Below are 27,737 nucleotides of genomic sequence, written 5' to 3' on the forward strand. Positions count from 1 at the left end.
TTGGTTGGGTCTAGTTGTGTTGTTGTTGTTGTTGTTGTTGTCCTGGGGCTGTGTGGGGTGTGTGTATTTGTACTCTCTCTCTCTCTCTCTCTCTCTCTCTCTCTCTATCGCTCTCTAGCTCTCTCTCTCAATCGCTCTCTAGCTCTCTCTCTCTCTCTCTATCGCTCTCTCTCTCTCTATCGCACTCTCTCTCTCTCTAGCTCTCTCTCTCTCTCTCGCTCTCTCTATCGCTCTCTCTCTCTCTCTATCGCTCTCTTTCTCTCTCTCTCTCTCTAGCTCTCTCTCTCTCTTTCTCTCTCTCTAGTGCTCTCTCTCTCTCTCTCTCTCTCTATCGCTCTCTAGCTCTCTCTAATGCATGCATTATTTGGTGTTTTACATTGTACACAGAGGATATTTTTGCAGAATTCTGTATGCAGTCTCAATTTGGTGTTTGTCCCATTTGGTGAATTCTTGGTTGGTGAGCGGACCCCAGACCTCACAACCATAAAGGGCAATGGGTTCTATAGCTGATTCAAGTATTTTTAGCCAGATCCTAATTGGTATGTCGAATTTTATGTTCCTTTTCAAGCCTTGTCTCTCAGATTGTTCACAGCTTTGTGGAAGTTACCTGTGGTGCTGATGTTTAGGCCGAGGTATGTATAGTTTTTTGTGTGCTCTAGGGCAATGGTATCTAGATGGAATTTGTATATGTGGTCATGGCAACTGGACCTTTTTTGGAACACCATTATTTTTGTCTTACTGAGATTTACTTTCAGGGCCAAGGTCTGACAGAATCTGTACAGAAGATCTAGTTGCTGCTGTAGGCCCTCCTTGGTTGGGGACAGAAGCACCAGATCATTAGCAAACAGTAGACATTTGACTTCAGATTCCAGTACTGAGGCCAGGTGCTGCAGACTGTTCTAGTGCCCTCGCCAATTCGTTGATATATATGTTGAAGAGGGTGGGGCTTAAGCTGCATCCCTGTCTCACCCCACGGCCCTGTGGAAAGAAATGTGTGTTTTTGCCCATTTGTTTGTGTACATGGATTTTATAATGTCGTATGTTTCTCCCCCAACACCACTTTCCATCAATTTGTATAGCAGACACTCATGCCAAATTGAGTCAAAAGTTTTTGGGAAATCAACAAAGCATGAGAAGACTTTGCCTTTGTTTTGGTTTGTTTGTTTGTCAATTAGGGTGTGCAGGGTGAATACGTTGTCTGTGGTACGGTAATTTGGTAAAAAGCCAATTTGACATTTGCTCAGTACATTGTTTTTGCTGAGGAAATGTATGAGTCTGCTGTTAATGATAATGCAGAGGATTTCCCCAAGGTTGCTGTTAACGCATATCCCACAGTAGTTATTGGGGTCAAATTTGTCTCCACTTTTGTGGATTGGGGTGATCAGTCCTTGGTTCCAAATATTGGGGAAGATGCCAGAGCTGAGGATGATGTTAAAGAGTTTAAGTATAGCCAATTGGAATTTGTGGTCTGTATATTTTATCATTTCATTTAGGATACCATCAACCCCACAGGCCTTTTTGGGTTGGAGGGTTTGTATTTTGTCCTGTAGTTCATTCAATGTAATTGGAGAATCCAGTGGGTTCTGGTAGTCTTTAATAGTTGATTCTAAGATTTGTATTTGATCATGTATATGTTTTTGCTGTTTGTTCTTTGTTATTGAGCCAAAAAGATTGGAGAAATGGTTTATCCATACATCTCAGTTTTGGATAGATAACTCTTTGTGTTGTTGTTTGTTTGGAGTTTTCGAATTTTCCCAGAAGTGGTTCGATTCTATGGATTCTTCAATTACATTGAGCTGATTTCTGATGTGCTGTTCCTTCTTTTTCCGTAGTGTATTTCTGTATTGTTTTAGTGATTCACCATAGTGAAGGCGTAGGCTCAGGTTTTCTGGGTCTCTATGGTTTTGGTTGGATAGGTTTCTCAATTTCTTTCTTAGGTTTTAGCATTCTTCATTAAACCATTTGTCATTGCTGTACATTTTCTTAGGTTGTCTGCTTGACATTTTTAGATTTGAAAGGGAAGCTGAGAGGTCAAATATTCTGTTTAGGTTTTCTACTGCCAAGTTTACACCTTCACTATTACAGTGAAACATTTTGTCAAGGAAATTGTCTAGAAGGGATTGAATTTCTTGTTGCCTAATAGATTTTTGGTATATACACATGAGGACATTGTTCTCTGTTGAGATAATTTCCTTATTAATTTCTAGCCAGATGTAAAATGTTCCTGTTTTGACTAATTTAATAGAGTGGGTTAGGTCTGCTCTATACCAAATTAGCATACCCCCTGAGTTTCTTCCCTGTTTCACACCTGGTAGTTTGGTGGATGGGACTACCAGCTCTCTGTAACCAGTGGGTCCTTCTCCTTTATGCCATGTTTCTTGTAGGATGACAATGTCTGTATTTCCAATTTATTTGATGAAGTCTGGATTCCTGCTCTTTAAGCCAAAGGCAGATGACCTCAGACCTTGTATATTCCAGGATAAGATAGTAAAAGCTTTGTGTTCCATAGTGTCTAGTGTTGTTTTTGTGTGGTTTAGGCCCGGACCATCACAGTAGGTGTGAGCAGAGCATGTTGAGCTTCTCTCTCTCTCTTGCTCTCTCTGTCTCTCTCTCTCCCCCTTCCTCTCTCTCCTCTCTTCTGTATGGTGAGTCTGTCACCCCCCCCCACCCCCCCCAGGGAACGACAGGCGAGGGCATAACAATCCAATACAAACACCATAACAACCCCCCCCCCCCCCCCCCCCCCCCCCCCCACCTGCTTTGTTCCCCTTTCACAACCAACCCTCCTCAAGGCACAACTTCAATTATATATCCGTCTGTCAGTCCAAAATAAAAAAGTGACTTATACAAGAGACCATAATTGATTACCTACCGTGGCTGTGAGAGCTAGGCTATTTTGATTTAGTAGAATCAGGTGTGTTGGTTGTTTGTGTGTGTGTCTGTCTGTCGGGGGTTTGGGGTGAGCGAAGAGGGTCGGGTGGGGGGGGTTGTTTGTGTGTCTGTCGGTCTGTCGGGGGTTTGGGGTGAGCGAAGAGGGCCAGGTGGGGGGGGTTGTTTGTGTTGGTTTGTTACGCCCTCTCCTATCATTCCCCCGCTAACACAGAAATGTCACTTTCTATAATGGGAAAGACACTTGACACACAGGTGTGTGTATCTGATGGATTGTGAGATATGGGCGTTGAGAGCCTATTCCAAAAAAGAATAATCCTCCACAAGCGTAAAGAAAGATGCTCTTGTCAAATAGTCATTTCTAGATCCAGCACACATTTCCTTTCTCTTCCTCTCCTGCCAAATACGGAACTAGAACTCTGGCATGGCAACCGTCGTCAGAGGAATGCAGGCAGTATTCTAACGGAGTATGAAACAATCCCTCGCATTAAAAAACTCCTGGAATTCCTGGTTGTATCCTTGTGAGCATCTTAGCTGTCTTCATGCACCATAGAAACCGAACCACACACACACACACACACACACACACACAGTCTTGTATAACTAACACACAATTCAGTACCATTCAAAATCCTATTTTCCCTAACCTTAACCCCAAAACCTAACCTCAACCCTAACCCTAGCTCCTAACCCTAAACCTAATTCTAACATTAACCCTAAACCCCCTAGAAATAGCATTTGACCTTGTGGGGACTAACAAAATGTCCCCAGTTGGTCAAATTTTAGACTTCTGAACCCCACAAGTATAGTTAAACACATACGCACACACACACACACACACACACACACACACACACACACACACACACAAAAGCAGAACTGTTGGTTCAATACTGTGAAATCACATGTGAAAACGTGTTTTTGGAACACTTCACATCCGATCACATGATAAATTAATGTGGTTTTACCGTAAGGGTGTTGCTGCATGTACTTTCTATTAGATACATTAATGTCACTCTGTATTCCAGTTTAATTGCTCGTTAGCACATTGGTGTTCTTAACAGCTGTTACCAGGAATAGAAGGGAATGTCTTGGGCACCTGCGGGCCTCTAAATAACTAAAATAAAATTCATTGGAACAGATTTATATAGTAATTAGTTTGACGCTCAGAACTTCCTCAATAACTTTTCACTCTCTCTCTCTCTCTCTCTCTCTCTGCCTCTCTCTCTCTCTCTCTCTCTCTCTCTCTCTCTCTCTCTCTCTCTCTCTCTCTCTCTCTCTCTCTCTCTCTCTCTCTCTCTCTCTCTCTCTCTCCCCTTTGGGAAAATACTGTTCATTTTGAAATGAGGAGCGGGGTGGATGGAGGAGTGAACTCAATGGAGGGGTGAAGTAGAGATGGAGGGATGGAGGGGAAAGGGGGAGAGAGAGTATTGTGGGTGCAGAGGGGGCAGAGGGTACAGCAAGTAGAGATCTGTCCCTGTAACCCAAACACACACTCATGCATATGTGCGCACACACACACAGTCTTTTTCACACACCCTCTCGCCAGCTGTGTTGTGTATATATATGTGTTTAGAGTGTTGGAAGATAAAGCAGAAGACACAAACCAAACAAAAGAGTGAAACTGTGTCTTTGTGCCTCATTAAAGGGAATAAATGTGTTGGCATACAGTAGTTTCACATTGGTTACACTTCTCTCCGAGTGCTCAGCGGTCGCCTAGCTGGAAACAAAGGCTTCTGATTATAATGATGCCACCTTAATTATAATGATGCTACCAGAGTGTGATCTTAATTCTGCCCTCAAACCCTTTGGCCCTGTTTCTAGAAAGCGGCATCGTTCGTTGTTTCGTTAGTTTGTTAGTTCATAATTTTTTTTAGTTTTTTGGTTAGTTGGTTGGTTGGTTGGTTGGTTGGTTCCTTCCTTCCTTCCTTCCTTCCTTCCTTCCTTCCTTCCTTCCTTCCTTCCTTCCTTCCTTCCTTCCTTCCTTCCTTCCTCCCTTCCTTGGTGTAATCACTGACCTGACTAATCGTTATCAAAGCTATGCGAAACTATCCTTGCTCTCAACTATCCAACATGTGGATTTTGTGGGGACCCAAGGTAGACTAGCTGTTGCTGAAGCAGAACACACAAACAAAACAAATATGCTGACTATATCTTTTAACAGGCAAGTCACCTTTGGACACAAACATCTGCTAAATGACCATCTATTTGTTATTGTAAAACACTTTGTGACAAAACATTTTTTAAGGTGCCTTATAAATGCATTTGATTGGTTGATTGATTGATTAATTGGTCGATTGATTTAGTGATTGATTGATTGGTTGATTGATTTATTGATATTGGTTGTGTATCTGTGAGCAGGTATCCGTATGCTGGATGGTGATGTGACAGATGTAGTAGAGGCTAAGTCCCTTGGGATCAGACCGGACTACATAGACATCTACAGCGCCAGCTGGGGACCTGACGACGATGGAAAGACTGTGGACGGACCAGGGCCTCTGGCCAAACAAGCCTTCGAGATGGGCATTAAAAAGGTAAATGATGGTCATGATAATGATGGTCTATAACCACGTTTCCATATACAGTTTTGATGCGAGTAAAGTCATATCATATTGTGGTCCTCTGTAGCTCAGCTGGTAGAGCACGGCGCTTGTAACGCCAAGGTAGTGGGTTCGAACCCCGGGACCACCCATACACAAAAAAAATGAATGCACGCATGACTGTAAGTCGCTTTGGATAAAAGCGTCTGCTAAATGGCATATTATTATTATATTATATATATATTTTTTAAATGGTTTTACGACAGCTGTGATGGAAACAGGAAGTTTCGGTACAATTTTATAAATGCCGACAGATAATTTGTTCGTTCGACATGGTGGGATCTTTTTGTGCAGGTAAAATTCATTTTGCGAGAAATGTTGGTGGTAACGCTTTAATGCGCAAATATTGATATACTATAATAACCATCATATCGAAGTAAACTTGGGAGTCACGCGATGATATGGTGTGTGGTCCTTCCACTACGACTCGGGAAACCATGTAGTTTATTAGGCTACAGATGAAATAAGTTATGATTAACTTCACAGGGTGATGATGAGCTTGATGCTTCTTTCCAATAAATATCGAGGGTCTTATTCTGGTGACATGATGATCGATGCTTGACTGCCGTTTGACAAATAAAAATATTCTCGCTCTTATCCATAATCTTATCATGTAGACTAGCCTACCCGCACTGTATCTGCCAGCTGTTGGCTAGAGCGCACGTACCAACACCAGAGTAGGCACATTTGCAAAACTATCCGTAGAGTTGAAAATGCAATGGAAACACATTGAACTTTCGATTTTTATCGGGTACCTGAAAACATAAGCAAAAAGTAAATTTTGCGCACACTACCTTATCACGCACCGATTTTTTGTGGAAACACGCCACTGGTGGGAAAATGCGCATATTTTCTTTATGTGGATTTTAGAATATTCGCATGAAAATCTGTCGATAATTGGATGGAAACCTAGCTAATGACACCCTGTTTATTGCCCAATGTAGTGCACTACTTCGATGACACCCCGTTCCCTGACCCATATAGTGCACTACTGTTGACCCCCTTTGACCCATATAGTGCACTACTTTTGACCAAGCGTTCGATCAAATGAAACCCAATTGTAGTGCACTACTTTCTTACAGGAGTGTTTCAATGACACGCTCCATTCCCATGTAGTGCACTACTCCTGACCAGAGGAACTTTTGACCAGAAAACGTAATGAATATCAGCCTTTTGAGTTACTTGATTTGCCCAAAATAACTTTTGAAATCAGTGTACATAACTGCATCACTCATATTAGATTAGACAGTAACAGGATCTCAATATGAGGCACTTGATTTCAAAAGGTCTTTTGGAGCAAATCAATCTACTTAACCGAGTCACTCAAATGAAACGAATAAGGAAATGCAATTTCACTTATTGTTTAGCGCCCCCAGAAGTACCAAGTGAAGTGGTCCTTATTGCTGTGTGGTATTGAACTGGGCCTCAACTCTGTTGCATAATGGGTTGCATTTGTATTGATTCAGTGGAGCACTCAGAGCACATTACATTACAAAAAGTGTTTTTTTGAGATATACGAAGTCCATCTATAATGAAGGAGTAAGTTTTAACGAGAAAGACATATTTTTCAAATCAACTTTCATTGATATCTAGTCTACTGATATGATATATGATATATAGTCTACTGATATCCTTTTCACACTATCGTGCCAACCCGAACCAAACTGTGCTGGCTCAGATATTTTATTTTCAAGTGGTCTTTTTCAACAACTATGGTGGATGCATAACCCAGCTTGATTTGGCTCTTCTCGGTTCGGCTCAGTTGTTCACATCTGTCCCTCTCTCCCACTCAAACAGGGCCGGAAGGGTCTGGGCTCAATCTTTGTTCACATCTGTCCCTCTCTCCCACTCAAACAGGGCCGGAAGGGTCTGGGATCCATCTTTGTTCACATCTGTCCCTCTCTCCCACTCAAACAGGGCCGGAAGGGTCTGGGATCCATCTTTGTTCACATCTGTCCCTCTCTCCCACTCAAACAGGGCCGGAAGGGTCTGGGATCCATCTTTGTTTGGGCGTCGGGGAACGGCGGTCGCCAGGGTGACCACTGTTCGTGTGACGGCTACACCAACAGCATCTACACCATCTCCATCTCCAGCACCACAGAGAACGGCAACAAGCCCTGGTACCTGGAGGTCTGCTCCTCTACACTGGCCACCACCTACAGCAGCGGGGAGTTCTACGACAGGAAGATAGTAAGTGTGTGCGTGCGTGTGTGTGGGGGGGAGGGATTGTGTGTGTGTGTGTGTGTGTGTGTGTGTATGAGTGACTGCACGCAAGCGCTAGTACTTGGAGGTCTGCTCTTCATGGCAAGTGACAAGTATTACAACAGGAAAATAGTTGAGTTTTGAGGTTGAGTGTTGATGTTTAAGTCAAGTGTGCCTTTGCCTGCTTTCCCATGGAAGGAAAGCTGTTTAGTTGCAGGGTTACAAACCATAAAAGCCAAGGAACGCTAGTACACTTTATTATGGCATTCTTCATTCTGTCAAATTGACATTTACATCTAAGCAGATTAACATTCATAATGCTTTTAATACAGTTCTGTGGCCAGACTCAAACACATGCACACACACTCTCACTCTCTTTCAGAAACATGCTATCATTCATTCTGGCATTCATAAACACACACACACCATCCCCCATATAATGTTTTTGATGTCCTCTGGGATAAGGGAATGGTGTAGCGTTGCCAAAGCACAGACATGCCACATCCATCAACTACACACTGTTTTTCCCCCAACTACACAGAGATGGCCTCCCCTTACTGGAATTATGACAGCGTCAACAACTTGGACACAGCTCAAATGTGCTGTTTGTGTTGCTCTTTTTAACAAATGTCCACCATCCATTTTAATGAGGAAAGGTTGCTACTGAACAATGCTAATATTTAGCCAGGTTTGTGCTTGTGAGAGGAGAGGCCCTTGACTTTTTCCACATTTTGTTGTGTTACAGCCTGAATTTAAAATGGATTACATTGATAGTTTGTGTCACTGGCCTACACACAATACCTGATAATGTCAAAGTGAAATTACATTTTTTTGAATTTTTTACAAATGTATTAAAAATGAAAAGCTGAAATGTCTTGAGTCAATAAGTATTCAAATCATTTGTTATGCAAGCCTAAATAAATTTAGGAGTAAAAATGTGCTTAACAAGTCACATAATAAGTTGCATGGACTAACTCTGTGTGCAATAATAGTGTTTAACATGATTTTGAATGACTACCACATCTCAGTATCGCACACATACAATTATCTGTAAGGTCCCTCAGTCAAGCAGTGAATTTCAAACACAGATTCAACCAGAAAGACCTGGGAGGTTTTTCAATGCCTCGCAAAGAAGGGTACTTATTGGTAGATGGGTAAAAAAAGCAGACATTGAATAGCTCTTTGAGCATGCTGAAGTTATTAATTACACTTTGGATGGTGCATCAATACACCCAGTCACTACAAAGATACAGGCATCCTTCAGTTGCCAGAGAGGAAGGAAACTGCTCAGGGATTTCACCATGAGGTTAATGGTGACTTTAAAACAGTTACAGAGTTTAATGGCTGGGATAGGAGAAAACTGAGGATGGATCAACAACATTGTAGTTACTCCACAATACTAACCTAAATGACAGAGTGAAAAGAAGGAAGCCTGTACAGAATAAAAATATTCCAAAACATGCATCCTGTTTGCAATAAGGCACTTAAGTAAAACTGCCAACAAATTGGCAAAGAAATTAAATGTAGGACCTGAATACAAATCTTTATGTTTGGGGCAAATCCAACACACATCACTGAGTACAACTCTTCAAATTTTCAAGCATGGTGGTGGCTGCATCATGTTATGGGTATGCTTGTCATCCCCAAGGACTAGGGAGTTTTATAGGATAAAAATAAACGGAATAGAGCTAAGCACAGGCAAAATCGTAGAGGAAAACCTTGTTCGGTCTGCTTTGCAACAGACACTTGGAGACAAACTCAACTTTTAGCAGGACAATAACCTAAAACACAAGGACAAATATACACTGGAGTTGCTTACCAAGATGACATTGAATGTTCCTGAGTGGCCTAGTTACAGTTTTTACTTAAATCGGTTTGAAAATCTATGGCAAGACTTGAAAATGTCTGTTTAGCAATGATCAACAACCAACTTGACAGTGTTTTAAAAGAATAATGTGCAAATATTGTACAATCCAGGTATGCAAAGCTCACAGCTGTAATCGCTTCCAAAGGTGATTCTAAAATGTATTTACAGTGGGGGAAAAAAGTATTTAGTCAGCCACCAATTTTGCAAGTTCTCCCACTTAAAAAGATGAGAGAGGCCTGTAATTTTCATCATAGGTACACGTCAACTATGACAGACAAATTGAGATTTTTTTTCTCCAGAAAATCACATTGTAGGATTTTTAATGAATTTATTTGCAAATTATGGTGGAATATAAGTATTTGGTCACCTACAAAAAAGCAAGATTTCTGGCTCTCACAGACCTGTAACTTCTTCTTTAAGAGGCTCCTCTGTCCTCCACTCGTTACCTGTATTAATGGCACCTGTTTGAACTTGTTATCAGTATAAAAGACACCTGTCCACAACCTCAAAGAGTCACACTCCAAGCTCCACTATGGCCAAGACCAAAGAGCTGTCAAAGGACACCAGAAACAAAATTGTAGACCTGCACCAGGCTGGCAAGACTGAATCTGCAATAGGTAAGCAGCTTGGTTTGAAGAAATCAACTGTGGGAGCAATTATTAGGAAATGGAAGACATACAAGACCACTGATAATCTCCCTCGATCTGGGGCTCCACGCAAGATCTCACCCGTGGGGTCAAAATGATCACAAGAACGGTGAGCAAAAATCCCAGAACCACACGGGGGGACCTAGTGAATGACCTGCAGAGAGCTGGGACCAAAGTAACAAAGCCTACCATCAGTAACACACTACGCCGCCAGGGACTCAAATCCTGCAGTGCCAGACGTGTCCCCCTGCTTAAGCCAGTATATGTCCAGGCCCGTCTGAAGTTTGCTAGAGTGCATTTGGATGATCCAGAAGAGGATTGGGAGAATGTCATATGGTCAGATGAAACCAAAATATAACTTTTTGGTAAAAACTAAACTCGTCGTGTTTGGAGGACAAAGAATGCTGAGTTGCATCCAAAGAACACCATACCTACTGTGAAGCATGGGGGTGGAAACATCATGCTTTGGGGCTGTTTTTCTGCAAAGGGACCAGGATGACTGATCTGTGTAAAGGAAAGAATGAATGGGGCCATGTATCGTGAGATTTTGAGTGAAAACCTCCTTCCATCAGCAAGGGCATTGAAGATGAAACGTGGCTGGGTCTTTCAGCATGAGAATGATCCCAAACACACCGCCCGGGCAACAAAGGAGTGGCTTCGTAAGAAGCATTTCAAGGGTCCTGGAGTGGCCTAGCCAGTCTCCAGATCTCAACCCCATAGAAAGTCTTTGGAGGGAGTTGAAAGTCCGTGTTGCCCAGCGACAGCCCAAAAACATCACTGCTCTAGAGGAGATCTGCATGGAGGAATGGGCCAAAATACCAGCAACAGTGTGTGAAAACCTTGTGAAGACTTACAGAAAACGTTTGACCTGTGTCATTGCCAACAAAGGGTATATAACAAAGTATTGAGAAACTTTTGTTATTGACCAAATACTTATTTTCCACCATAATTTGCAAATAAATTCATAAAAAATCCTACAATGTGATTTTCTTGAAAAAAAAATCTCATTTTGTCTGTCATAGTTGACGTGTACCTATGATGAAAATTACAGGCCTCTCTCATCTTTTTAAGTGGGAGAACTTGCACAATTGGTGGCTGACTAAATACTTTTTTTCCCCCACTGTACTCAGGGGTGTGAATACTTATGTAAATGAGATATTTCTGTATTTCACTTTCAATACATTTGCAATCATTTCTTAAATTATTATTATGGTTTTTATATATAAATGTATTTTTTTTGCTTACAGCACCAGGCCCAAAATCACTACATTCCACAAATCGGAAAGTAGTGGAGGCACTGGCTAGAGTTTTTATTTGTATTTATTTATTTTAGCTTACAGTACCTGGTATTCCCAGGCAGTCTCGCATCCAAGTACTAACCAGGCCCGACCCTGCTGAGCTACTGAAACAAGCTACTGGACAAGATCAGGCATGTTCAGGGTGGTATGGCCTCAACTGTATTTTATCCCATAAATGTTTCCCCAAATTTCGACCTTGGCTCATCGCTACAACTCCCCAATGGGCTCTGGAGAGGCGAAGGTCGAGTCATGCATCTTTTGAAACATGACCTGCCTGGCCGCGCTACTTTTTATCACACTGCTCGCTTAACAATTCTTTAAAATTACAAACTTAAATGTGTTTCCTTACCTTGAAAGCAGTCCAGGAACAAGGAGACGGAAATCCACACTTAGGATTGGTATACAGTGCATTCGGAAAGTATTCAGACCCCTTGACTTTTCCACATTTTGTTACGTTACAGCCTTAATCTAAAATGAATTAAATAAATATAAATCCTCATCAATCTGCACACAATACCCCATAATGACAAAGTGAAAACAGGTTTTTAGACATTTTTGCAAATGTATTAAAAATAAAAAACAGAAATACATTATTTACGTAAGTATTCAGACCCTTTGCTATGAGACTCGAAATTGAGCTCAGGTGCATCCTGTTTCCATTGATCATCCTTGAGATGTTTCTACAACTTGATTGGAGTCCACCTGTGGTCAATTAAATTGATTGAACATGATTTGGAAAGGCACACACCTGCCTATATAAGGTCCCACATTTGACAGTGCATGTCAGAGCAAAAACCAAGCCTGACGTCGAAGGAATTGTCCGTAGAGCTCAGAGACAGGATTATATCAAAGCACAGATTTGGAGAAGGGTACCAAAAAATTTCTGCAGCATTGAAGGTCCCCAAGAACATAGTGGCCTCCATCATTCTTAAATGGAAGAAGTCTGGAACCACCAAGTCTCTTCCTAGAGCTGACTGTCAGGCCAAACTGAGCAATTGGGGGAGAAGGGCCTTGGTCAGGGAAGTTACCAAGAACCCGACAGAACTCCAGAGTTCTTCTGTGGAGATGGGAGAACCTTCCAGAAGGACAACCATCTCTGCAGCACTCCACCAATTAGGCTTTTATGGTAGAGTGGCCAGACGGAAGTCACTCCTTAGTAAAAGTCACATGACAGCCCGCTGGGAGTTTGCAAAAAGGCACCTAATGGACTCTCAGACCAATGGAAACAAGATTCTCTGGTCTGATGAAACCAAGATTGAACTCTTTGCCTGAATGCCAAGCGTCCCGTCTGAAGGAAACCTGGCACCATCCCTACGGTGAAGCATGCTGGTGGCAGCATCATGCTGTGGGGATGTCTTTCAGTGGCAGGAACTGGGAGACTAGTCAGGATCAAGGGAGAGATGAACGGAGCAAAGTACAGAGAGATCCTTGTTGAAAACCTGCTCCAAAGCGTTCAGGACCTCAGACTGGGGCGAAGGCTCCTAATGTCCTTGAGTGGCCCAGCCAGAGCCCGGACTTGAATCCGATCAAACATCTCTGGAAAGACCTGAAAATAACTGTGCAGCGACGCTCCCCGTCCAACCTTACAGAGCTTGAGAGGATCTGCAGAGAAGAATGGGAGAAACTCCTGAAATTCAGGTGTATCTAGCTTGTAGCGTCATACCCAAGAAGGCTTGAGGCTATAATCGCTGCCAAAGGTGCTTCAACAAAGTACTGAGTAAAGGGTCTGAATACTTACATAAATGTGATATTTCAGTTTTTTGTATTTTATACATTAGCAAAAATGTTTAAAAAAAAACGATTTTCGCTTTGTCATTATGGGGTATTTTGTGTAGATTGATGACTATTTTATTTAATCAATTTTAGAATAAGGCTGTAACATAACAAAATGTGGAAAACGTGAAGGGGTCTGAATACTTTCCGAATGCACTGTACATAGCCATTACCACTAACTGCTAACATAAGCATTTTCTAAAAAACTTATGACAGTCAATGTATCCCAAAGTAGAAGTATCCTTTAAAGAGTGCCGCACAACATGATTAAAAAATAATATTCCAGCTTTAAATTTCAGGTCCAAATCATCTCAAAATGCAAATTTTAGAGGTTGGTAGCATGGGCATAGGTAAACAAAACTAACTGTGTCTTGCAGTTTTTCATTGACTGCTTCCAAGGTAAGGAAACAAAATGTAATATGCAATTTTGTAATTTGGGTGAACTATCCCTTTAAGCCCCTAGTGTGATAACTCGGGGTGGGGCTCTGGCCTCCTGGGCTCAGGGGCTGTATTTGTCAAGCATCTCCTGTGGTCCTCTGTAGCTCAGCTGGTAGAGCACGGCGCTTGTAACGCCAAGGTAGTGGGTTCGATCCCCGGGACCACCCATACACAAAAAATGTATGCACGCATGACTGTAAGTCGCTTTGGATAAAAGCGTCTGCTAAATGGCATATTATTATTATATTATCTCCAAGTAGCAGTGAGACGCTTGATACAGCCCCTGGGCTGTGGATCCTGTACCTCTCGCTGCCCCCTCCCCTGCCTGTGGTCTAGGCCAACACTGTGGGTGTCCTGGTTAGTTTTACAGGGACCAAATTGAGAATAATATTTACTGAGTTTAGCAGAAGCTGAACCTGTGGCCTCAGCCCAGTGCACATGGTTGGGCAGTGGTGGTATTTGGTATTTATTAGGATCCCCATTAACTGCAAACGCAGCAGCTACTCTTCCTGGTGGTGGTGGGGTTACAACAAGCAGACCTGCTCTCTGCCCTCCTCCCTTCACCTATCTGTCATGTACTTTAACAAGCCTTGACTGTGCTCCCTGCTCCGGCATCCAGTTAACAGTCAATTGGTCTGTCCTCGCCAGAAGTCCAAAATAGCCTCCAATCACTGCTGTCTCCTTGCCATCATGACTATTGATTTGTGAGAATGTCATATGTGAGTGAGAGTGTAGTGGCAAAGGGAACAAGAAAAGGAAGCCGCTTAAGAGTATTAGGACACAGCCCAAGATTGCTGTATTTAGTCATTATTATGTTATCACTACTGTAAATAACTGTAGATATTACTGTAAATAGAATGTATGAAGTATTACTATAGTCCTGTGTGTCTCGAAAGGTAACTGGTTGTACAGCGCATTGTGTGGCTTAGGAAACACATTTCTGAGTGTCAGTCTTTGCGGCAGCCATTCTAACTCAAGAAGAAATGAATCTAAAGAAAGATGATGAATGAATAAGATGTAACGTCTGTCGTTGTCTCTTCTCTCAGGTGACCACAGACCTGCGGCAGCGCTGTACTGACGGCCACACTGGCACCTCTGTGTCAGCTCCCATGGTGGCCGGGGTCATCGCTCTCGCTCTGGAGGCCAAGTCAGTACCCCTCTCTCTCCTCTCCCCCTCCTCTCCCTCTCCCCCTCATCCCTCTTTTCTTGCTTCTGTCTTTTGTCCATCTGTTTTTATTTATTTATTTTTCCCACTCCCTTTTTCTTCATCCCTCTTCCTCTCTCTCTCCTTGCTCCTTCTGTCTTCTGTCCATCCGTTTGGATCTTGTTCTCTATCTTTCATTTCTCTCTCTATCTCTTTTTACTGTATCCTCCTCTTTCTCTCTTTTTAGTCTAACCCTCTCTCCCACTCTCCTTGCTCATTGTCTGTCTATCTGTCTGTCCGTCGGTCTGATTAGACCATTCACTGACATCTGTCCACTGGCTGTCCTGTCAAGGAGGTCCTATCTTGACGTTGCACAGACTCTGGAGTCTCAACATAGTGGCTTTTTTCCCATAACAGGTTCATTACTGTGGAAGGACATTCCTTTTTAGGGGGCACATTCTTTTAGGAGAATGGTTCATGGGATGTTTTGGCACGCACGCCAAACGCACGCATCACGCACACACATTTGAACTGAGGAAAACAGGTAGTAGCAGGGGTGATTTGTGTTCAGACCTTCAGCAGCTCTGCACCTGTAGATCAGGGACTATTAGACTATTCCTACATCTGTAGATAACAGAGAATAATTTAAGATAAGAATAGATAGAACGTCATTAACACATCTTGTTAGTATTCTATCTTATCTTGTTACTGCTATTACTGGGTCATGAAGCTCATAGTTGTCCCCTAGAGAGCGGGAGTAGCCATGGATATATAGACTATGTGCTTAATACACAATTATAAACTGGGTGGTTCGAGCCCTGAATGCTGATTGGCTGACAACCGTGGTATATCGTATACCACGGGTATGCCAAAACATTTATTTTTACTGCTCTAAGTACGTGCTTAATACACGACTAGACAATGATACACAATGATACGACTGCAGAATGGGGTACATTGAATTTGATCACTCTACATCAGATTTTAGTGAGCAAATTGATCTTCAAAATGATTTAAATGAAGTAAAACGTCAGGCTATTTGTAAGTGAATTGTGAGGGACATGACTCGTGCAAATACGTTTGACTGTTTTCTATAGTTTACTTCTTTTGGCCATACTGTATAAAGAGAAAAATGGGGAAAAAGCTGTAAAAATGGGGAAAAAGCTGTAATTTCCGACTGCCTTCTTTGCCATTTCCTTAAGACCTGGGCACAAACCCCGTGCTAAATCAAAACTTTAGTATTTCATGGAATTTGACACATGTGTCTGGGTCTTGTTCATTAGGGCATGCAACAACAAAAATACACTTTGCAATGGAAAACGAATGTCCAGGTAGCCCCTGCCTGTTTCAGTCTATTTCCCCCCCGTTTGGTGCCTAATGAACACAACCATTATTTATTTCTGTTGTTCCAGCCCATTGGTCAGCTGGAGAGATGTCCAGCACCTGCTGGTCAAGACGTCCAGGCCTGTCCACCTGAAGGCCAACGACTGGAAGACCAACGCAGCCGGACACAGAGGTAGCTACTGTACATTGAACTCCTCCTGTACCAGCATTCAGAGATCCCCCATCATTCAGAGATCCCCCATCATTCAGAGATCCCCCATCATTCAGAGATCCCCCATCATTCAGAGATCCCCCAGCATTCAGAGATCCCCCAGCCTTCAGATATCCCCCAGCCTTCAGATATCCCCCAGCCATTGCACATATTTGTTCTGTTCCAGCACTTGTGTTGGTTTATGATTTCCAATTAATTGCTTGCCTTTCGACTCACAAGGCACACTGTAGGGCTGAGTGTGTGTGTGTGTGTGGGGTGTGTGTTTGAGTGTGTGTGTGTACATGCGTGCATGCATGTGTGTGCTTGATTAGGGCTGGTCCCTCTCTTATCGCTTCACCAGGGGCCTCATGTACAAAGACTTGCGTTGAATTCATACTAAAACATTGCGTACGGACAAAGCCATAAATGTGCGTACGCACCAAAAAAATCTGATGTATGAATCTCTGCGTACGCAGCATTCCACATACATTCTCTTTGTACATCCCAATCAACGCGAAATTGAGCGCACATGCACGAGCACCACACCACACCCTGTCTCCTCCCTCAATTAAATCAATTTAAATATGGTAATTAGTCCAATTTGGCAAAAGAAACCTGCAAGAACATGGCTAAAGCAAGCAAGAAACGAAATTTCACTGAAAACGAATTAGAGGTGCTACTATCAGAGGTAGAAACAAGAAAAAATATTTTATTTGGAAATCTGTCCTCTGGAATTAATAACAAAAGAAAGAAAAAAGAGTGGGCGAGTTTGTCTGATGCCGTCAACGCGGTGGGATCTGAGAGTCGCACCGTAAATGAACTGAAGAAGAAATGGTCAGACATAAAGGTGGAAGTTAAGCGGAGAACTGCTGCGCACCGACAAAGTGTGGGCAGAACAGGCGGTGGTACAGGGACCGATGAACTTGCACCCTTTGATCAGAGAGTTGCCTCTATTGTAGGAGACACGTTAATCTCTGGAATCGTATCCGCTGATGTAGGAGACTCGGATATACTACAGGACTGCCAGCAAGGTGACTCAGATTTATTTCCTTAACTTTGATATACATAGCCAGCCACCGTTTAATTTTAAAATGCATGCAATATAGCAAAAGGTACACCAGAGATTTCACGTATCCACTGCTTTTATTGCAAATGCGTGTACCCATTAATAAGGAACAGACTCAAATTACTGTTAAGATGTGCCTGTGTTTAATTGGACTTAGGAACCGCAGGAACGTCCACTGGCACGCACTCAGAGTCCGCACCACCTGAGCAGCCAGAGCCCATTCAGTCCAGCGTCTCCCGTGTCTCTAATGTTCCCCCCAGTGCTGAAGCCCGTCCATCTGGCCGTGTCTTGACGCATGCTGTTCTGGAGTCACAACAACAAATTGTTAGGGCCATTGAAGAAATGAACAGTCACCTTAAAAATGTCACTGACGCACTCACAGAAATAAGCCATTCATTAAAAGAATTGGTCAAAAAATGAACTTTGTGTCTGAGTACCATTTATATTGTCGCAATTACACGTTGACGGGCCTGAATGGCTTGTTGATTGTGCTGCACATATACTGGTCCTGGGTCAGGGTCATCTGGCGGTGCCCCCACCTCACCAAGGGGTATGCCATGCCTGTGCGCGACATTGTGCAGCACTCCACAGGCCAGTATGATGCGGCAAACCTTGTCAGGGCGGTATAACAGCATCCCCCCGGTCCTGTCAAGGCAGCGCCACCGACATTTCAGCTGCCCAATCGCCCGCTCCACAACTGACCGAGTGCGGGAATGGGCATCATTGTATCTGCGCTCTCAGTCAGTTTGTGGGTTGGTGAGGGGGGTTAACAGCCACGTCTTTAGTGGATAACCACTGTCTCCTGATGGGCAGTAATAATAATTACAGACACAAACATTTTACTTTTAGATAGAACCATACATTTAAATGCATAACTTACCAAGTAGCCACCCATCGCGCACCCTGCCAGCTTGGAGTCTCATCCCAACCATGCTGTTTGTAAGGATATATGAATCATGGGTTGACCCAGGCCACCTTGCCACAATATTTGTTAGGCGCATTTGTGCATCACATATAATCTGCACATTTATTGAATGGAAATGTTTCCGATTCACATATGCAAATTCGTCTTCAGATGGCGCCTTTATAGCAATATGTGTGCAGTCGATCGCTCCGATTACATTAGGAAAACCGGCTATCGCTGCAAATTGCGCTTTGATGTTTGGCTGGTCACCTGCATCGTATGGGAACGTTATATACCTGGTAGACAAGCGGATGATGCCGTCCCATACAGGTGGCATTGCACGGCTCAAACACGACTGGCTTATTCCTGAGCGGTCTGCCAGTTCTCTTTGGAAAGAACCGGTTGCTAGGAAACCAAGTGTAGTAAGCACCTGTAAAGGAACGGGTAATGCGTGGCTCCTCACTGTCTCTCTTTCCAAATTCGGACCCAACTCAGCGCAGAGCTCCAAGAGTATAGCCCTTGGAAATCTGAAACGGCTGATGAGCCAGTCATCGTCGTGGGCCAGAAAATCACCGTGGTCCCTAAAAACTCGTTCTCTCCGGATTTGTCCATTGAAAATGTCTTCTAATAAAGCCAAAGCTGCCATTGCTAGACGGGTTGTATCAATTTTCACATCCTTTATATATGTTCTTACTTAATTGCATAATTAATAGAATATTCTAATAAGACTCGTGTGACAATAATATGGCAAATCATTTATCAATTACAAATTATAAGCAATATCTGGCAGGTGCGATAGAACAGTTCGTAGTGTAATGTTTGCCACTTCACTTTATTGCCTCTATGAGTCGCCAACGGACAAACATCACAAAAATGTACGTACGCCAGGCCTGAAGTTTACGTGGAAGAACGCACATTCTTACGTTAATTTCACTGTTAGTACATCTGACCGTGAACGTGAAAGCTGGCGTACGCCGTGTTTTCGTGCGTACGCAAGATTGATACATGAGGCCCCTGGAGAGGAAGGTGTAACATGTTAACTGTTTCTCATAATCCACCATCAGCTAAGTAGTAGTTACACCAGTTCAAGAAAGAGAATATAATAATTTAGGTGAGCTTTCTCTTTAGAAGCTTCACTCATCCATTTAGACACAGGTCCAACTCCTCTGTCTCTCTCTCTCTCTCTCTCTCTCTCTCTCTCTCTCTCTCTCTCTCTCTCTCTCTCTCTCTCTCTCTCTCTCTCTCTCTCTCTCTCTCTCTCTCTCTCTCTCTCTCTCTACCCCTCCTTCCCTCCCTCTCTCTCAGTGAGTCACCTGTATGGCTTTGGGCTGGTGGATGCGGAGGGTATGGTGGTGGAGGCTAAGAAGTGGAGGAGTGTTCCTACCCAGCACACCTGTACTAGGATGTCTGAACGACGTACCAGGTGAGGAGAGTAACGCCCTACCGGATATGTGGTTCACTTTGTGCCAAGCCAACATGGAACGTTTGGAAAACATTCAAAAAACGTTTAAAAAACTTTCAAATACTCATTCAGGAGGGCTGTGGCATATTTGGTGAAACATTCAGACTGTTGCAGATAGAATTGTAACGAGTATAGCTCACACAATTCCTTGTTCTACTGGACAGACAAACTCACACATGAACACACACACACCCATCCTCCTCCCTCCCATAACCACTAGTGTTATACTCTAGCTGTAATAAACTAGAATATGTGAAAACAGGGATCTGATGATGACAATACTTTGCAATTAAAAGCATTTATTTTCATCAGGAGGATATTGTCAGTAATTGGAGCATGGCTACGCATGATGAGCTCATAGCAGGCCGTCTCGCCTTCAAAAAGGTTGAAGCAGCGTAGCGTCTGGGTGTTTATGAAGCACATGGAGGTACTGAGTATTATTATTATTATTATAAGATAATAAAAACAGAGTCGTTTAATGCCAGATGAACTTGGTTACACCCTAACCTTCATGTAAGGGTTGGTGTGAGGTGTGACCCAGGTGTGATGCAGGATAGACAGTAGGCAGTAGGCAGAGATGGTGAAACAAGGATCTTTACTGGTGGTCCCGAAGCCAGGATACAAAACAACGGACTTAACACGATAAAAAAAAGGTGGAGCAAATAAGTCTCCAAAAACAGGCTGACAGCCAAAATACGAAATAGTAACTATGACTGAAATAATAGAGAAACAGGGAGAACACTTCTTGAGTACCTGTACATACTTCTCCGATCAGACACTGATTAGTACTGCTGAGCATAGAGAAACTAGCAGAGAAAACTGAGCAAGGGAACACAGGGAAGTAAGGGCATAAATACACAGGTGAACAGGTAGACACAGGTCACACCAATAGGATGATGATTAGTCCAGACTGTAAGTAAGGAAGTGCATAAGGTTGTCGGAGGATGACACCTAGTGGGTCGCTCCGGAACTGCGACCCCCTCCTGTAACACCTTCAGTTAGACGCAAAACACTCTTTATATTTTCTTTGGGGTGGAAATCATCAGAGTGGATTTAGGGGATTGTGAGGTGTGTGTGCGTGTGTTTATGTATGTGTGTGTGTGAGTGCATTACGTTTCATCCCTATTCCCTATATAGTGCACTACGTTTCATCCATATTCCCTATATAGTGCACTACGTTTCATCCATATTCCCTGAATAGTGCATTACGTTTGAGCCCTATTCCCTATAGGACATAAAACTGGATCCATCTAGGGTCAGTGACTGCCTGGCCGCCATCCACTTGACTTGAGAGAAACAAAATGGCGGGTTGTTTGTTTATGTAACGATGTGAAGATGTCATTCCATTCCAAACCAGCCAGAGAATGAGAAGTGAAAACTGGCACACCGTCCGGCCAAAAACCCACTCAGACGTTAGTCATAGACCCATAGGGAGCTACTTTGCATTTAAAGGGGCAATCAGCAGTTGCTACATCCATGTTTGGACTGATATCTACCCATTGATTATTGAAGAATATAACGTATAAATGCCTCATGAGCTTAGTTCAACTGTCATCAGAACCCAAAATATAAGTTTGTTTTACTCCAATGTTTGTCAGCAAAGTAAATGTAAACAAACACTATATAGCCTCAAAACATGGTTAAAACGATCATCTTCATATCATGCATGGTCAGTCCTTGCATCCATAGCTCTGTTTATGATTTTAATTCATTACATTTCTCCAGCCCCATCCCTCAGCTTTTTACCAGAAATGTTGTTAGTTTCTGCTGCTGATTGCCCCTTTTAATGGTTTATTTAAAAAACCACTGGTTTTTACGCTACCAAAAACACTGAGAAATAGGGGAAATATCAAATGCTGTGTTTCTTTTCATTCCCTTATCATAGGAATGACTCCTTCTCTGCCAAGGTTGACAATGGACCGAGCTGAGTCATGTTAGCTATCATTACCATGGTGCTGTTGTGCCTGGCACAAACTGGGGGACATATTTTATGGGTGCACAGGGGAGCTGCTAGGGCACTATGTTCTGGTACTGCAGCTGTGGTGCTAGTGTTCCATTTGAACAGAGAACAGTTTCTCATCATTCTTAGACGTGGCTCCGGAGATACACAGGGATCAGAGAGGAGGATGGCTTGTGTGGGCGTGTGTGTGTGTGTGTGAGTGCCTGCGTGTGTTTGTGCATGGGCCAGAACCTCTCAACTAATTCCTGCCACACAAAACCCATACAGATCCCTGGTTGGTTGCATGTGAGTGAGAACAGCGGATGTGTAAAGCAAGAACTACAATTAACTACGCAAAATGGTGATCCTGTGTAGTTGCATAACAAAAATACGCAGACGTGTGAACCTCGGCTGTTTTTAACCAGTTAAATATAACTAAATGTAATCTACTTAATCCCCAAAAGTGATTATTTATCATGAGAGGGCCATAAACAATAACTAGTAATGTTGCATACTCAAAGGTTAGAATCTCACCTTTCTGATATTTTTTTTTATAAATTGCTGAGGTGTAGTCACTTTTGAGGACACAAGCTGAAGTACACAGTACAAATAAAATACAAATATGAAAATATGAAATATATTATATGATATATTTCCTATTCAACAACACTGTATGAATAAGGCTTGAAATGATTTATACGCTTTCTAAATATAGCATAATCAAATTATAAAACAACTAACTATAAGATTTCACCTTCCTTATAACTGTAAAATACATATTTGTATGTTTAGTGTTAGAGAAAATGTGCATATTTTCTAAAGGTCTCTCTTGATCAAAACGTCTGCCCCATCGCTGTGAACATCTCACAGAGCTCTAGCATAGCTTCCTGAACTTGATAGGAACTCTCCGTTCATCTCATTCATCTTATTAATAATATTAATCTGGTGCGTCTATGAAAAACAGGCAGTGTTTTTGTTTTTGTTTCTTTTAGATTAATGGCTATAAATCTATCTCTGAATGTGCTACCGTGATGAAACCACTCTCTCCTGCTGCGCTACGATGTAACGATTGCAGGCAAGTGCTTTGTCAGTGGCTGTGACGTAGGATTCAGCCAGGAGTTGGACTGTCGGAAGAGTGAATGAAATGGTAGGAGGGACATCCCAGCTTCAATTGGTTTCAGATTTCAAATCCTACGTCACACAGGCTCAGAAAAGATACTGCTCTGGCCGTGGGAACAAGGGCTATCTCTCAATGCAAGCCATTTCCATCTATGGTGTGCACAGATCGATTTATAAATGAAAATATCGGTCGGAACCGGTACCAGAACCACATGGGGACTTTAAATCTAAGAGGATTTATTAACTCAACGCAAGAACACCATTTTGTGTAGCTAATTTCTCATGAATGTACGTACGACAGTGGCGGTCGGTGCCGTTTAAGATGAGGAGGACGATTATTCAGGTATGTTTATCCCCATTTTGTTCCGTTTGCTTCCGTTTAAGAAATGTTTTTTAACAGAATTGGCAGAATGAATACACCCCTGATCACACGCAAACACGGTTCACTTTCATAGCAGCCACATACAAACAACATGATCTCTTTGGTTGTTGTATAATTCCTTCTGGCATCTACGTGCTCTCCTCCTCTCACCTTTTCCCTTAATTTGTGGACTTCAGTGCACAATACATCAGCTGTCTGTGACCAGGCGAAGAAACCTTTCCAAGCCAAACCTTCATATCATAAACGCTAACCGCTACACACAGCCTACATCGTTGTCACCCTATTAATGTCATAGTCAACATAGCTACTTAAACTAACATGTTAGTAAACACGCTACAATCATGCAGTACAGTGTACAGTCAGCAGCAAGCAGTTTAGCACTTACACCGGCGGGCCCTTGCGGCAATAAATTAATAAAACCTTGGAAGAGTTCCAATGTTGGATAGCCATAGCCAGCAAGCTAACATAGCATCCCTCACTGTTTGAGCCGGGTGTTTGAGTATACTAAACTAGCTAGCTGCATTCGCTAGCTAAGTAAGTAAAAGTTAAAGTGAAAAAAATACAATAAAATATAGCTCTCTCTCTCTCTTGCTTCTCCTTCATTTTTGAAGAAATGAATTTGTTCAAAACTGGTGAACTATTGTCTTTTTCTGTCTTTGAGTCAACTACTCACCACATTTTATGCACTGCAGTGCTAGCTAGCTGTAGCTTATGCTTTCAATACTAGATTCATTCTCTGATCCTTTGATTGGGTGAACAACATGTCAGTTTATGCTGCAAGAGCTCTGATAAGTTGGAGGGCGTCCTCCGGAAGTTGTCATAATTACTGTGTAAGTCTATGGAAGGGGGTGAGAACCACGAGCCACCTAGGTTTTGTATTGAAGTCGATGTACCCAGAGCAGGACAGAAGCTAGCTGTCCTCCGGCTACACCATGGTGCTACCCTACAGAGTGCTGTTGAGCTTACTGTAGACCTTCATTGCAAAACAGTGTGATTAAATCAATGATTTGATGACCTGAATATATTTAGTATAGTTTCATCTAAAAAGGATAACTTATTTAATGTTTCACTATTTTATTTTTATGAAATTCACTGAGGGGGATGGTCCTCCCCTTCCTCCTCTGAGGAGCCTCCACTGATGTATGATATACATTAGGCTTAAGAGGCAGTGGTCAAGCTGCCATAGAGGAAGAAAAACTGCTCAGGGATTCCAAAATGGTTCTTTGGCTGTTCCCATAGGAGAACCCTTTTTGGTTCCCGGTATAACCCTTTTTGGTTTCAGGTAGAACCCTTTTGGGTTCCATGTAGAACCCTCTGTGGAAAGGGTTCTACCTGGAACCCAAAAGGGTTCTACCTGGAGCCAAAATGGTTCTTAAAAGGTTATCCTATAGGGACAGCCGAAGAACCCTCTTATGTTCTAGATAGCACTTTTCTTCTAAGAAAGTCAGTTAGCCAATGATGTGTGACTGTAATACAGTTTCACATTGGCTGCTTTCTATTAATTATGTCACTGCCTGTGTACTTCCCTTAGTAACACAACTCTCCTCTAACACCCCATGCAGTCTATAAAACAGTCAATCTGTCTAATACAGTCGTTTCAGGAAAGAGGAGCTTTTAGGGTAGCAGTATGTTTCAGATGTCTGGTTGTCTTTGGTTTGTGAGTGGCCCCAGGCTTGGATAACAGTGATACTGCTTCTGACTCAGTCCTTCACAGAAAAACAGGAAGGAAAGAGAAAACATGACTTTGCTTCGAGGAAACCATATTTGAGAAAAACATTCACCACTTTGCAATGGAAAAACATTGAATAGGTTCAGAGCTTACTTTTTTTCTCCAGGATGCTCAAGGCACTCTTCTTGTTTAGAAAATCATTTTTGAAAGGCTTTAATGTATTATCTTCACATTTCTATAGAAGCTTTCACAGAAAGTTATTCTTGCATTGAAATGCAATACATTTTCTACCTCTTTCTGGGAAATATGCTTCTTTCTTTCTGGCACTGTGCGTCTTTCGCAAAGAATATGAGAAAACCAAACGATTGTTCTCTCATACAGCCGCTCTTAGCCAATAAAAACAGTCCTCAATTAGCTCTAAGAGGTTAAAGGTCAGCCACTCTCTTAAGGCGTCCGCATGCATTACACCCGAAACAGTTCGGAACACTTAGTGCATATATTATGACGACATTTTGTGACGTCTTTGTTTGTTTTGGTCTTCGGCAAGGTCTTTGGCTTGGTCAACAGTAGGGATTCTTCAACGAGAGACAAATCGTTTTCATGCAAACATCTTAGTTAGATGTAAAATTGCGCGACTAAGATCTCCTCTGCAAAATTAATGACAGATTTCTTGAGTTATCTTAGATTAATTTGACTATTTGACTATTAGTTTGTCCATCTTGAGATGTTTGCTATTGCTAGGACTCGTTTTTCAAGTGATAGTCTAATATGGGAGTATGGGAGCACACTCGTTCGGTTGGCCTAGCGGGTTGGGCCTAGCGGGTTGGGCCTAGCGGGTTGGGCCTAGCGGGTTGGCCTAGCGGGTTGGCCTAGCGGGTTGGCCTAGCGGGTTGGCCTAGCTAGGCGCCAGCCGAACCGAAACATGCTGACGCCTTTACTCCCTAGGCACTTGTAGATCTAGAAACATTGGCGAAGACGCTATGGAGAAAATATTAGGGTAAGGTGGAGCTATTACCATATTGGTCATACGTATTGCCAGGAATTGTTCCTGACCACATGAATTATTTACACCTATCAGTTCCTTTCAGATCTACACAAGTGCCTATAGACCCTAGTGCAGGGGTCTCCAACCCTATTCCTGTAGAGCTACCCTCCTGTAGGTTTTAACTCTAACCCTGTTCCTGTAGAGCTACCCTCCTGTAGGTTTTAACTCCAACCCTGTTCCTGTAGAGCTACCCTCCTGTAGGTTTAAACTCCAACCCTTTTCCTGTAGCGCTACCGCCTGTAGGTTTTAACTCCAACCCTTTTCCTGTAGAGCTACCCTCCTGTAGGTTTTAACTCCAACCCTGTTCCTGTAGAGCTACCATCCCGTAGGTTTTCACAATAACTGTAACGAGATATCTTCAACTCAACCCTAACAAAGCTTTCTGAAAATGTCCCTCTCTAAAAACATCTCACTCAATATGAGTTGGGTATTCTGTGCACGTGTGCATGTCAGTCCGCTAAACCAAAATCAACTTAGATCTTCCATTATTTACTGTACTACTACCCTGACTGCCTGTGAGTGGTTTTGCCCGACTCAGCGATCCAAATGTCATCACCTCATTTGACTCCCTTGGATAGGAGCTGGAGCCTCCTGATAATAGAAGTCAAATGTCTAATGAGGAATAAGGATTTGATTATGTACAGTAGCACGTCCATCAAAGGCCGTGTTCCTGACACAGATTCTTAACACAGGGTGCATCCCAAATGGCAGCCTATTCACTATATAGTGCACTACTTTTGACCAGGGCCCAAAGGGTGCCATTTTGGGATGCAACCACAGTCAAGTATAGTAGCACTGGAGGGCATTGAGGACTGTTGTTTGCAACGTGACACTCTGCTTTGATTATTGATCGGTGACAACGTGTCCTTCAGTGTGACGTGGCACACTCTGTCACACACACACATGCATGCAAACACATGCAAACACACACTCGCCTTCTCTCTCTTTCTCCTTCTCTCTCTCTCTCTCTCTCTCTCTCTTGCTCTCTCTCTCACACACACACACACAAACACACTCTTTCTCTCTCACTTACTCACCCACACACACGCATGCACAAACACACATACTGTTGGTCTTCAGTTGGATTTTGGACGAGATGTGTCCCGTTATGCCTGGCGATAACCAAACACTGCATTCCACAGTAAGAACATCATACCAAAGGTCAAGCATGGTGGTGTGATGGTTTGGGGATTCTTTGCTGCCTCAGGACCTGGACGACTTGCCTTAGTAGAAGGAACCATGAATTCTGCTCTGTATCAGAGAATTCTACAGGAGAATGTCAGACCATCCGTCTGTGAGCTGAAGCTGAAGCGCAGCTAGGTCATGCAACAAGACAATGATCCAAAACACACAATCAAGTCTACATGAAAATGGCTAAAAAGCAACAAATTGGAAGTTTTGGAATGGCCTAGTCCAGACCTAATCCCAATTGAGATGTTGTGGCAGGACTTGAAATGAGCAGTTCATGCTTAAAAACCCACACGTCACTGAGTTAAAGCAGTTCTGCATGGAAGAGTGGGCCAAAATTCCTCCACAGCGACGTGAGAGACTGATCAACAACTACAGGAAGCATTTGGTTGGAGTCATTGCAGCTAAAGGTGGCACAACCAGTTATTGAGTGTAAGGGGGCAATTACTTTTTCACACAGGGGAATTGGGTGTTGCATAACTTTGTTTATGAAATAAATGAAATAATGTTGTGTTATTTGTTCACTTATGTTCCCTTTATCTAATTTTAGGTTTTGGTTGAAGATCTGATA

At 42.7% G+C, this 27,737-nt stretch overlaps 1 protein-coding gene across 1 annotated transcript in view; it reads left to right on the forward strand.

Annotated features, from left to right (window-relative positions):
• Positions 1–27,737, forward strand: part of pcsk6 (proprotein convertase subtilisin/kexin type 6) — a 97,078-nt gene that overhangs the window by 23,947 nt on the left and 45,394 nt on the right. Inside the window, exons 7-11 of the mRNA XM_084154760.1 lie at positions 5,251–5,423; positions 7,467–7,679; positions 14,761–14,861; positions 16,271–16,374; positions 19,668–19,785. Of these exons, the coding sequence (XP_084010886.1) occupies positions 5,251–5,423; positions 7,467–7,679; positions 14,761–14,861; positions 16,271–16,374; positions 19,668–19,785 (709 nt within the window). The remainder of the gene's footprint in view (positions 1–5,250; positions 5,424–7,466; positions 7,680–14,760; positions 14,862–16,270; positions 16,375–19,667; positions 19,786–27,737) is intronic.

Source organism: Coregonus lavaretus (genome assembly GCF_964263955.1).
Source record: "Coregonus lavaretus genome assembly, chromosome: 37".
Taxonomy (NCBI): Eukaryota; Metazoa; Chordata; class Actinopteri; order Salmoniformes; family Salmonidae; genus Coregonus; species Coregonus lavaretus.